The sequence below is a fragment of the Mus musculus genome, chromosome 16 (assembly GCF_000001635.26).
Source record: "Mus musculus strain C57BL/6J chromosome 16, GRCm38.p6 C57BL/6J".
Lineage (NCBI taxonomy): Eukaryota > Metazoa > Chordata > Mammalia > Rodentia > Muridae > Mus > Mus musculus.
This window is the reverse complement of record NC_000082.6, coordinates 91,779,814-91,793,274: the sequence shown is the minus strand read 5'-3', so window position 1 is coordinate 91,793,274 and position 13,461 is coordinate 91,779,814. Positions and strand designations below refer to the sequence as shown.

The window sequence follows — 13,461 nt, the reverse complement described above, 5'->3', positions numbered from 1 at the left end:
CCATGACAGTTCTACAAACCGTCGAGTTACACGTGGTAATTCCAAACAGTAAAGTTGTTTCATGAATTACACTGTAATTAAATGCTATTAAAGTGGGATCTAGAAATAGTGTTATTTCTAGGGATGTTCAATTAAATTCCACTTAGTCTGCGGTGTTCCTCGTCCATGGGAGATGGCAGAGGATGCTATCCTATACTGGGACACTACTATGCTGTGAAAGTCTTGGGGCTAAGTGGTTTTAGAACCCTGCCCTGCCCATTCAGCACTGAAACTCTGCTTAGGAGTGTGCTTGCTGTTTCAAAATGACTCTCAAGCATCCATGGACAAGTGCAATCTGTACTGAGTTTTCAGTGGAAAAGGAGGCAAAAGGCAGAGAAACCCTGAGATCTGCACTGGAAGCCGCTACCCACCCAACTGTGCATACTCACAACATAAAAAACATTTCACACTTCTCTTCTTTTACCCTCAAATAAAAGCATGAAGCATAGCAATAAAAATTAAAGCTCTCTAAAAGTGCTAACGATTGTAGAGGTCAGCAGAGTTATGTTGGAAAATAAAGATCAGCAAGCAGGGAGGAGCCTGATGACAGCCTGGGTCCTGTTGCCGTGACCCTCGAGGACCTCGCCAAGTTCCTCGGCTCCTTTGAGTTTTGCTTTGCTTTCCTTACATTTCCTGCACACTTGGATTTATTGTTCTACAAACCAGTTGCTATAAACTTTGCCAAATTTCTTTTTCTTGTCAGTTTAGAAGGATTCTCTATACATAGAAAATTAACTATATAACTGCAAATTAGTTGAGTTTTCAAAATTTAGTCTACTGATTCTGTGTGGATCTTTGCTGTGTAGACATTATTTATTTTATCAAATTTTGGTCTTTTGTTACATTTTGACAGACATACACTACACTTTCAATGCACATTAACTATCTCATTTTCTACATGTTGCTATGCACTCAGTGTTCTTACAATGGGAGACATTACCAGATTAGCTTTGTTGAAACAACTCCAGGTGATATGATGTGGCATGTTCTGTTTTTCCTTTTTAAGGGAATTGGTTTTGGGGCTGGAGAGAATAGACCCTGTCTTTGGAGCAGAAACAGAATGCAGAGGCTAAAGCAATGGCTCGGCTGCTTAGACTGTTAGCTGCTCTAGCAGAGGACCCACTTCCCAGCACCTGCTTACAACTGTCTGTAGTTCCAGTTCTTGGGGGGCTCTGACACTGCTTCTGGCCTGCTCAGGTGCTGTGCGCGTGTGATGCATGACGCACTGATACACACACTAGGAAGACAGTCCCGCAGGTAAAAATTCCAGTTCCAAGGAACCTGACACCCTATTCTGTACTCTCAAGACACACACAGACACACAGACACACACACATACACACACAGACACACACACACGGGAGGCATTCACTCACACCGATGTATACATACATACACATAAAAAAAAAATAAAAAAACAAGGTGGACAGTTCCTAAGAAACAAACCCCAAAGCTTACCTCTGACGTCCATACAGACACACGCACACACTTGTGCACCTATATTCATGCATTCACACATGCATGAATTTTATCATTTTTACCAGAATTGTAAGTAGTATATTCCCTGCATATATTTTTAGATGTTCATAAGACCCTTATTTAAACATGTGTACAAATTTTTATTAGTCATTCATGCTACACTTAATTGTATTACGGAACTTCTAAGCGTGACACTAATGCTGTAGTTTCTAAGTAGAGAAACAAAGGGTGCTATCTCTCCTTTGCAGGATTTTTAACAATCGTCCCCAGTCTCTTTAGATGAAGATGCTCCTGAGCACATGTGCACTTGGGTCGGAATTTAGAGAAGGGACCGAGTGTTTCACTGCTTAGAATGATTTTAGTCGGGAGGTCTGTTCAGTAACTTGTCCTACTCGTGTGTTTATTTGCTTTTAAGACAGGGTTGCAGGTAGCCCCGGCTAGCCTGGAACTTGCTATGGAGAGAATGACTGTAAACTCCTGCTCCTCCTGCTCTAAGTGTTAGGACTACAGACTGTGAAATGCTACACAGTGTGTTTCTTGGTTCGCTGACTAGGTATTAGCATTGTTAATGCGTCTTCTATGTTGTGCGAGAGCTCTGGTGCTGAGCTCCCCACAGTCACTAGGACGCCAAGGTCCCTGGGTTTATTTAGTTCTGTTTTTCAGGTCTTAATCTACATCTTCTGGGCTGATGATGTTTTGCTTTGGCCTTCATCTACTGAAATAAATACCAATGTTGACAGAATCTCGTGGTCCTGAATGAATATTGTGTCTCTGGTTTCAACTCAAGCAGGTCAAAGTGTTGTGAAACTCACACACTGTGAAAGTCTGCTTGTTTTGGGGCTCTGCATCTGTATTCGGGATAGGACGTGGTGGCCAGTGAGTTGTTCTAGCTTGCCAAAGCTTTCAGATTAAAGACATAAGTGAGGTGGTGATCTTTCCTTCTTCTGCAAAGTGTCTCCAGCATGCTCAGCTACTTCAAATGCCTCACAGGAGAGAAAGGTTCCTGGTACCAATAACACGCATGCGCTATCTATGGTTAAACAGAGGAGCAGGCAGATGCCCACCCTCCATCCCCCACACTTCTCCTCCTGAAAGGCATTCTTGGTGGAAACTAGAAAAATTTAATGGGTTAAGGAAGAAGAGGCCTTTAAATAAGAATATAATTAGACTAATTTAATGCTTCTAAAACACTCTGCACTTCTTCCGGCAGGCACGGAGAAAGAGCCATGTAGCTCTAGCCTCTGGGGCTTCACCTGCAGGCACCAAGCACAGGTCTGCTACGCTGAACCTCAAGTCCGCAGCTCTCAGAAAGACTTTCCCCTGAATTAACAAGCATGACTATTAAAACTCCCTAGGAACAGAGAGCTCCCAGGAAGCTCTGAAAGCACAGCTCCTCACAAGGCTCACCCTCTCCTCCCTGCTCAGCACAGCAGACTCCAGCTGCTGCTCCTTAACAGCAGCCATGCCACTACTCAGGGATTTCTTCTCCATGAACTTCCATCCCTCCCAAAGCAATTCAGTCTGGACAATACTGACACCAAATTTACGTCAGAAGGACAAGTGTATGGTAAACCCAGCAAGCAACCGTTGCATGTGACTCTGGAAGCTGGTGCTGGAATCAGGTTAGCGGGGCAGGTGTCAGACACAGGGTAGGGCTTATATGATAAATGTCCCTCAGTCTCTGGCATTTGAACACGCCGTCTCCAGGTGACAGCCCTGTTTAAGGAGGCGTAAGTGTGGCCTTGCTGAAGGAAGTGTGTCACTATGGGTGCGCTTTGAGGTTTAAAAGACTCCTCTCTAAGCAGTCTCTGTTTCCTGCTTGTGGTTAAAGATATGAGCCGTCCTGTTGCTATGCCTGCTGCTGGCCTTCCTGTTTCCCCAGTGTGATGGTGACCACTCTTATCTCTGTAAGCCCACAAGCCCACAATGCACCAGGCCATCTGTAAGTTGCCTCGGTCATGGTATTTTATCACAGAAACAGGAAAGTAATTGTTAACACCAATGGTGTGCTTCTCTTGTTTGATTTATACAAATAACACAAATCACACACCACTCTCACACACTGTTGGTGGGGAAATTACAACCCCAAGTGGCAAGAGAGCCACATAATCATTTACTTAGAACCAGCAACCGCACTCGTATGGACTGACTCTGAAGGTACATTTAACAACATAAAACACATGGCTAGGAGCTGTTCACATCAGTGTTTCTATAACCACCATATCATCAAAAATCACAGTACACGGAAACAACCTAGTGTGGATGGGCAGAAGCACTATGGCACGTAGAACCATGGAGGCACGCCTGCTACCATGACAGGAGCTATGTGCTGAGGAGAAAACCAGGAGGATATATTAAGTAAGAAAGGCAAAAAATTAAAGTAGGTTTATAGTGTACTGTTAATGTAAAGAAGAAATAAACTACATGTAAACACAAAGCATTATACATTCTATGCCTGCATTTAATCACAAGAATAAACAACAATAAAAATAACAAGAAACGGCGGTCTAAGTGAGAACAGAGAATGCTGAGCAGACGGGGAGCACTTCCCAGCACACCCAGAATGCACTGCTGCTTTCAGAACCTTGTTAATGAAGCTCCACACAGACATGCCACACACAGGCCAGTCATCTGCCATTTGGTGCCCACTAATATAAAAGCAAGTCCAAGCAATAAGGAAGATTAAACCAGTTTGGAAATTCATTCATTAACACTACCACCACCACCACCACACACACATACACACACACACACACACACACACCCTCCCCCTCCCTTTGGGTACACCTGCTACAGTGTGAGCATTATCTAGAAATTAAGAATAGACCTAGTCGGTCTCTACCTTTTTGTTTAGAACAAATCAGATTAGTATGGGTGGTGCCGAGTATGCTATGACCAGAGTGAAGGGCGGGAGCTTTGTTTCAGTGGTCAAGCCAATCCACTGTTCGGCATTCTCTAGGCCCCCTGGAATAGAGACCCCCCACTGAGAGTGGACATGATGGGAGAGGAGTAACTAGGTGAACTTAGGACAGATTCACCAGAAAGCACCTCTTTGCAGGATGACAAACTGAAACCAGCAAGACAGTGAGCAGCTATGTGGGTTCTGCAACTGCAGGAAGGAGAAACAGCAATCCAGTGGTCCTGAAACAAGGGGAGACCTGCCCTGGTGAGGAACAGAGAGTTAGCTTCTGGAGTGGATGCTGTAGACAAGAGGGCCGAGATGACAGCAAAGAGGAAACGAGACAAAGCAAAAGCAGGATCATACTGGACTTGGACATTTGGTGACAGCTTTGGATTTTGTCTCAATGAGTCTTAATTAACTTACTAATTGGTTTTATGTGTATGGGTATTTGGCTGCATGTATATATGCATGTACACGGTTGCTGCCTTTAGAGGCCAGAACAGGGCATTTCATCCTTTGGAAATGGAGTTACAAACAGTTGTGAGCCATCATGTTGGTGCTGGGAATTGAACCCAGGACCTCTTAAAAAAGCAGAGTGCTCTTAAACATTGAGCCATCTCTTCATCTCCTTAATGGAGAGTTTTAAATGTATGTTTGTTTCCTAAGGGGCGGGGTTCATTTTTGAAGCTGACCTCATGTAGCACAGGCTGGCCTTAAAACTCTGGCTCTCCCTGTTTTTCTACCTTCAAAGTGCTGTGAATATAAACAGATATATTTTATTTTCAATTGTGGGTATGCATCTAAGCATGGTCATAAACACCAGTGTCCTTGGAGGCCAGAGGTGTCAGATCCCTTGGAGCTAGAACTATAGGCTGTTGAGAACAATCAACATGGGTGCTAGGAACTGAAATTCAGATCATCTCTGAAAAGCAGTTTGAGATTTCATGACCAGGAGAGCTGGTGGTAAGACCTCGGGCTACTGTGTAAGCTGCCTCCAAGACCCAGCTCCAGTACCTTTACTGAGTAACATGGCCAGGAGTTCAGCTTCTCAAGCCGAAATTTTAAAGCTACAATGAAGGGCAGCTTCCCAGTCTCACAGTCCTGTCCCCAGGCCAGAGTGTGCTTGTCATTACAGAGAGGATTCGGATGGGCTCTGACACAGGCCACCCCTGTGGCAGGGGGCTGAGGAGGGACAGAGTTCTGCTTCTGCAGCAGCTAACTGTCCTGTCCCACTCTTTCCTGCCTGTTCTTGGCTGCAGAGCTCATTTTAGCTCTGGATATACAGAGATGAGCAGAAAAGGGCATTCCAGGTAACTGGCTTCAGGACTCTTGATCTATAACTATTGGTGTTTAAGGACTGCTTGTGCCCCGACCGGATTTCCAGTGAAGACTGTGACTACGGAAAGCTCAGTTCTCTGAAGGAGTCAGGTCAGAGTGTTTAATGCCAGCCTATAACAATGGCCAAATGACACAGCTCCTAGAAATCCCTCTCAGAAAGGAGCGGGAAGGCAACTGAAATGCTTAGAATTATTTCCTCTTCACACTGGTGTTGAGAGGAAGAGAACAGAGCAGACAGAGCAAGCCCTATAACCTCTGCTACTTTGGAGGCTGAGGAAGAAAGACTAAAATTCAAGGAAATTGTAGGTGATGTAAGCAGGACTCTGCATCGAAATAAAAATTTGAAAGGTGTGGGATGGGTACGAGGGGCACATGTGAGTACTTATGTGTGCAGCATGCATCCAATCCCCAGCAACAACGTTTTCTGGTATTTTGTGTTTTCTTCCCTTGGGATAGGGTCACAGCTGTAGCTCACATGGCCTCTACCTCAGGACCCCTGATCTGTCTCCCAAGTGTCAGAACTACAGCCCAGCGCTAGCATGCCTAGTGCTAAAATTCTTCACAAATGAGACCTCGGAACTTGGTTGTATCATCGGCTAAGCAAAAGTCAGTGGACTCTGGAAGGCAGGCTCTAGAAACAGCCTTACTGCAGAGAAAGAGCACAACACACCAGGCTGTAGCCCAAGAGAAGCCTGCTACGAAGCAATCGGGTTCACACAAGGGCCTTGATTCAGACACACACCTGAGCTGGCACAGCCCCAGCACCTGCTTGTCGTGAACTCCCTGCTCATGGGCTTCCTCTCTCTCTAATCGACCAGCAGTTACAACTGCAACAGTGTCACAGAAGCGAGCTCACTTGTGGAAGGAAGACAAAGACTGGCTGGCAAAAGGCCTGACAGACAGAAAGATGGCAGACAGCCCAGTCCAGCATGGGACTCGGACGTTATTCTGAGTATGTGTCACAACAGTGTGCGTGTGTGTATGTGTGCACACATGTGTATCATGTGCACGAGCGTGCTGTTTCCAGTGTAAGCTTTACTTTTCCAGAACATGATTTTATGTAATGTTGGCACTTAGGAACTGTGCATGCTGAGGTCTGGAGTCGGAAAGCCACAGGTGGTATGTCAGCCTTTCCGGTGTCCGTGTGTTGGTCACTCAGGGGACAAGTACTCAGCTGGAAAGCCTAGTCATGTGGAAGGGCCATCTCTGATGCTAAGCCCTACCTTCCTGGGGTTTGTTTGCTGGCTTATTGAATAAGTGTCAACCCACACCTATGTCCTTCATGTATAATTTGTTTGCTAATCCACTCAATTTTATTTAAAAAACAAAAACACCCAGCCGGACGTGGTGGTGCATGCTTTTAGTTCCAGTACTTGGGAGGCAGAGGCAGGTGGATTTCTGAGTTCGAGGCCAGCATGGTCTACAAAGTGAGTTCCAGGACAGCCAGGGCTACACAGAGAAACCTGTCTCGAAAAACTCAAAAACAAACAAACAAAAACAAAACCCACAAATGCCAATTATTATGATTAAATACCGAAATCAAAAAAGTGCAAATATATGTTCCCTGTCACACAGACAGGAAGTGCTTTGGTTCCCAGTCACACAGACAGGAAGTGCTTTGGCCAGGACTACACATTCCGTGCTTTTATTTACTGCTAGCAGCCTCCATAACACCCACTCACCCAGGAGATGGAGTCACACAGTCCTGGTGGAAGCAACACAGAGAAAAATGTGACTTCTTTCAGATCAGTAGAATTCAGCACTGCCTCCCAAAGTTGGGAACCTAAAACCCAAAACCGTATCTGACAGCCTGTTTTACTCGAGATTGTGGCCAAACTCCTATTTGTGACAACAGTCAACACAGCATTGATCAAGTACACACTGTACCAATTCTCACACAATGAAAGATAAGGAATAGTTCCATTAGAGAGAAGAAACGGGGACATTCAAATTAACTGAATGATACACATGAAGCCAAAACAAATTAGTAGGAAACTCCTCAAATTCAGATATTTCAGTTACAATTTAACTTCTGCACTGCCACTTAATGTTTGCCCTAGGCTAGACCTGCATGCTCTCTTTCTACCGAAGAAACCAAACTTCCAAATAAATAGAACAGAACAGGGCTTTGCTTTATAGTCTGCTTATGTAAAATTCCAACTTACCATATTTGTGCTAAGACAGGCTGAGGTAACCCAGATTGGAAAAAAAAGTTCCTCGCTTGATCACCTGTAAAGTAAGTGGGAAAGGTTTCAGGAAAAACAGAACTGCAGGAGGCGACAGAAATCCCTGTACATCAGAACCACATCATTATTTAAGAGGTGGCTATGCTATAAACACCACTGACCCCACAGGAAAGGCCAAGGGCCTCTGACTCAGCACTTGAAAGGGCCTGGGTCTTTGCTGGGATGACCGTCCACTTTAAGCTGCGGTTTAACAAGGTGAGCTACCCAGCACTACTGCAACAGCTTGGGTACCAGATCAACTTCTAAGGTGCAGTTTAGAGCTCTACCCCAGGCCTGATGCTACTGAGAAGAGTCGAGATTTTAAAAGACATAGACAATTGTCGAGAACTGAAACCATGAGCCAAAACCAAGCTTTCTGTTTTAATACCTGATTGTCTAGGGTATATCACTACAGTAAGAGAACAGCATACAACCAGGCACACACAGCAGATGCCTCAGCTAACAACTGATAGATAAGCCAGACTTTAGCAAAAGCTTTTACTCTGAATGTACTGACACAGAACGGGCAAGAATGCATAAATGAGTTCTGCCAGTCAGGAACTGGAGATCTTTCATACACACAAATAAAAAGCACCTCTAGGGAAGCCCAGATGCCCTCTTTCTGTCCGGAACTGGTGAGCTGTGACTAAACAGCCAAGGTCACAGACAGGTACACGAGGGACTTCCAGGGACAGCAATGAAATCCTTAGAAAGTGTTTGCTGTCTGCCGTTTCCTGAACTTTGCTCCAGGGCACCCTTCCTACCCAATTTAAACAGTGTGATCCTCTGACTAAAACCAATTCCCACCAGAAGGAAGGTCCAAGTCACTGAGCTGACACTCAGTAAAGCCTGCCAGGTTTGAGAGGCTCTGGGTCAAGGTCCTGAGCTGGGTCGCTGACAGCCATGGGAAGACAGAAGGAGAGGACTGACCTACAGTCTCCTCTGCCCTCGCCACCTAAACGCACACACCATGATGATGACAAACAAAGGTTTAAAAAGAAGTAACAACAAATATACAGGTTCTGAATTGGGGCAAAATGGATGAAATGCCCCGCTGACCACATGCGCCCTTTCCACTCTGCCTAACGGATTTCCTGCCGCTCGGTAGGAATGTATGGATGGTGATCGATACATACCAGTAATAAATCCCGCTATCGGCTTCAGGCTAAGGAACTGCTGGTCATGCTTGGCCCTTTCCTCCACAGTTATGGCCCAGACATCCAGGCTACCTGCAGTCCAAAGGCAAGAAGACACAACTGTTCACCGAGGGAAGCAAGGGGTCAGGCACGCGGTGTCCACAGCTCTCTAAAGTTCTGTTGTTGTGCTGTAAGCATGTCCTGTCACTCTACAGCTAGCCTCATATGAAAGCCTAGGAAGTCAGTAATTATTTATAGAAAACTAACAGTCTTAGGTTACTGATACCCAAACTCTGATTTCAGGTGCCTAAAATGTCACAGGCAAAAATTACAAAAATCTAAGAGGAGCATTAAAAAAAAAAAATCATTGTGGTGGTGGTGGTACAGCACAATTAGAGTCTTCTGAGATTCTATAAAAATATTCAAATGTCTGGTAATGGTTGTACAACTTTGCAAATGTACTGATGATCACCAAACGGTACCTTTAAAGTGAGTCACCTGTATGTCTCAATTGTGCCTCATTAAGAATGAATTTTCTGATAAAACTAATGGCCAAAGTACGTACGCATAGATGTATGTATGTAGGTAATTAAACATTTTAGTCCCTGGTCTCCTAAAAAAATCCACTAAAGTAATCCGAGGTGATGGCCAAAACACTCTGTGAAAACTAACCACTGTCCCTGAGGTGGGAACATCCGATGGCCATGTTTCACACATGCAGGGTAGGGTGTGCCTGACAGTGATGGGCAGGCTCCACTGAGATGCAGGGAAAACATTTACTGAACACGAACTCTGCCAAGCACTGTGTCGTACAGCTTGGAAAGGTGCCCGACACAGACACCTCTTCCCTCATAGACCAGCAGCGCTTGCTGAAAAGGTGAAGGGACTTTTACTGCCCCCGCTGAGCTTCACAATCACAAACAAAATGAAAGCCAAAAATAAACAAATAAAAATGATATCATTAGTTAAGAAGGCAAAACAAAACAAAAAAATGCAAATCACACAAAACAGCCGATGACCTGGAAAAGTCAGCAGGTGTGTCAGTGTGCTCAGAGGAGGACACACGGTGCCTTCTCACTCTCTTTGCAACTGCCTTTCACATCTGCTTTGGGTTTAGCAATGCTGGGGACTTGCGCTGTGTCCCTACCCCGACGAGATTGCCTGTTAGCATGGCAGGCTTTGCTCTGTTACAGAGTCTGGGTTGAGGTGTACCCAGTGCTTGCCTAGCGTGCTCAGCTGGGCTCAGTCCCCAGCACTAACAAAAGAAAATACAAGGCACGCACAAATAACGATTTTACCAAGCCAGAAGAACGTTTGACCCTGACTGATAACTTTCAAACAGCAAAGATGGCGTGCTTCAAATTCAGGCTTTGAGAGAGCACAACATGATCCATCAAGCCCATGCAAGCAACATGCGGAGGGGCACACCACCTAAGAGCAAGGACCGAGGCCTCTACCCACCTTGTCTGGGTTTCTATTTGAACAAAGACAATGAAAAGTTGCCTAAAGCCTACGTGGACATAAGGTAAATTTTATAGCTATAATTTATACCTAAATTTTAGAGGTTTGGTAATGGTATTATACTTCAGTTTTTATCATTTAGTAAATAAACACACTAAAATCTTCAGCAATGAGAGGCTAAGATGTCTTAGAGTTACTTCAAAACAACCCAAAGAAACAAAGTTGAGTCCTAATCACCCAAGCATCTCGTGAAATAAGATGAGGGTTGACTGCGTAATTTTCTCTATGTAAGTTGGCTTGGTTTTGTGGTAATGAAGATTGAACACAGGATTTCATGCATGTTAGGCAAGAGCGCTACCCCTAAGCTACACCTTAGCCCAATTCAACTTATTAATTCACTTGAAATTTCCCATCATTGTAAAGTCTTAAAATATGGCCCCAACTTATATTAAGAAAGAAACCTTGAAAACTTACCACCGAAAGGTGTGGGAAACTGAGCCATGGTTCTATTACGTTCACCTTGCTGATCGACGCCTGTAATTAAAACGCAAAACGTGAGTTTATGCGTTTAAGAAAATTCAGGTCTGTGTATACCCACTAACGTGCTGTCTTTAATCTTAACGCCAACACCTGAGCTAGAGTACACACCTGCAAGTGACAGTCACAATGAAAGGGCCCCATTCCCCGGATAGATTCTCAGTGCCAGAAACAATATGGAAGCTCGGGGGCTGTCACAGGTAGCTTCTGCATGGCTAGCTATTTAATCTCCGTTGTTGTATGTGATACGGTTTAGCTTATCTTAACTGTCTATATACCCCACCACTAAAGGATTCTCACTGAGCACTGAATATCAGGGGCGCACTGTGCAGGCGTACAGCTCTTCTAGTCACGCACAGCCCTGTGCATTACACCCTGCACTGCAGACAAAGGGAAAACAACAAAGAGGGGAGTGATTAGAACAGGGCAACAAACGCCACAGCCGTGCCCACTAAGAACAACATTCAACTGCTTCATGAGGACTGTGAGGGACAGGCAGTCAGGGTGTCTCTGTGGCTAAAAGCGCTCATCACCCAACAGTGCAAGTCTGACAGACTGAGCTTGATGCCCGCATCTGCATAAAGGTGGAAGGGGGAAACAATCTCACTGAGCTCCTCTGACCCCCACACTCACAAACTCACACACTCTGCCCGTATGCACACAGTAATAAGGGGGACTCTTTAAGATACTCATTATGAGACACTTCCTGGGCCTGAACCACAGCATTTAGAAGGTGAAGGCAAGAGTTTAAGGTCACACCCAGGTACATGGTGAGTTTAAAGCCAGACTGAGCTTCGTGAAGCTCTTCTAAAAACAAAACCTCAAGAAAAATTTACATACTACACATTCAGTAATGCCTGCCAAAAATGTCAGACTCGGGCTCCAAACTTTCCCAGCAGGCGTAAGTGCAGCAGTTCATAGACAGCCAACAGGAGACCAAGACCTCTTCCCCAAATACAAACCTCAGACTTAATGGCTATTTTTCTTCTGGTCTGTGGTGGGTTTGAATTTGAGTGGATTTAGTCTCCAGTTAGTGGTGATGTTTGGGGAGTTAGGTGTGGCAGAAGTATGTAACTTGGGACAGGACTTCAGAGTTTAAAGGTTCTCCCCATTTCTACCCTTGTGGTTTGCCAAGTCTGTCAAGATGTAAGTGCTCCACTTCCTGTTCCTGCATCACACCTGCACCTGCCTGCTTCCTGTGCCAGCCACCGCTCCTCCCCTCTGCCATCACTACTCTTATCCCTCTGGAAACGTAAATAAATAAAGGTTTTCTTCTATAAGCTGCCTCGGTGATGATGTCTAATCAGAATAACAGCAAAGTAACTGATGCACACCTCATCTAATTCTGTTACAGTAAATTCCCAGTCAAGAGGAGGAGAAGTATTCATTAAAATCTTTAGATAAATTCAGTCAGATATGGTAGTAGGTGCCTAAGACCAGCACATACATAGAAAGAGGAAGCAGGAGAATCATGAATTCAAGGGAGCGAAGCCCTGTAAAGTGAAGACACCATCTCAATAGCTTAACAACAACAACAACAACAAAGTGTAGAGAAATGCAAAACATGATGTCCTCTTGCCTTACTACACCTCACACTCAGTGTGTGGCGTTTCCTCCAAGCATCTGCTGAAGCCCCAGAAGTTCTTTCCTGTTTACCGCTCCCACCTATTCCTAGTACTCGGCCCCTGTATAGTGATAACACCACCAGACTTCTGACTTAGCCATTTGGTCCACCTGGTTCCTCCTCTGTCACTGGCTGCTTGGCTGCTGTGAGTGCAACTCTTGGTGATGCCTGGATTCTCCTTTACATTAACAGCGAGGCGGTAGGCTGGGTGGGAGGTATGTACGGAAGAGACAATCAGGTAGACTGACTTGCCTCCTTAGGACACTTCCAAATGTCAGCATCCTCAAACCTGCTCCCCTTCAGCAGAGGAGCGGGGTAGGGGGAGAAGGGTGTGGCACCATCCACCTTCATGCTGCCTTAGACTGTGGTAAGGGCCCTACACAGAACGTGTAGTCACATAGTGGCCCTTTGATTCTCAGACCTTCCTTCAGCCCTCTCTCCCAGAAGAGACCTAGCTGTGGGATGGTCCCAACACGAACAGGGAAATAGAAAGAATTCCCAATTTGAACTTCGGCCTGTGGGACCCTCTCCCATCATTCAGACAAGATGGCCAGAGCCCCCCTTTGCTGTAAGGTCTAATCTTTATTTTCCTTGATCATTCATGAGATGGACCATGCGTGCCCTATGGGAATTCGTTAGACTCTTCTGTTGTTTTCTAGTGATAGTCTTCTGAATGAGTGACACGCTGATTCCGATTAAGGCAAGAAAACAGAACACACC

At 45.1% G+C, this 13,461-nt stretch overlaps 1 protein-coding gene across 14 annotated transcripts in view; it reads right to left on the bottom strand.

Annotated features, from left to right (window-relative positions):
* Itsn1 (intersectin 1 (SH3 domain protein 1A)) overlaps positions 1-13,461 on the bottom strand; it is a 191,282-nt gene that overhangs the window by 127,317 nt on the left and 50,504 nt on the right. For all 14 annotated transcript variants that reach the window (XR_001781793.1, XM_006522934.4, NM_010587.2 and 11 more), the window contains exons 2-4: positions 11,055-11,114; positions 9,120-9,212; positions 7,924-7,987 (exon numbers count right to left, since the gene is read on the bottom strand). Coding sequence is in view for 13 of the 14 variants with exons in the window: in XM_006522931.3 (XP_006522994.1) it covers positions 7,924-7,987; positions 9,120-9,212; positions 11,055-11,114 (217 nt within the window). In the remaining variant the exon portion in view is untranslated. The remainder of the gene's footprint in view (positions 1-7,923; positions 7,988-9,119; positions 9,213-11,054; positions 11,115-13,461) is intronic.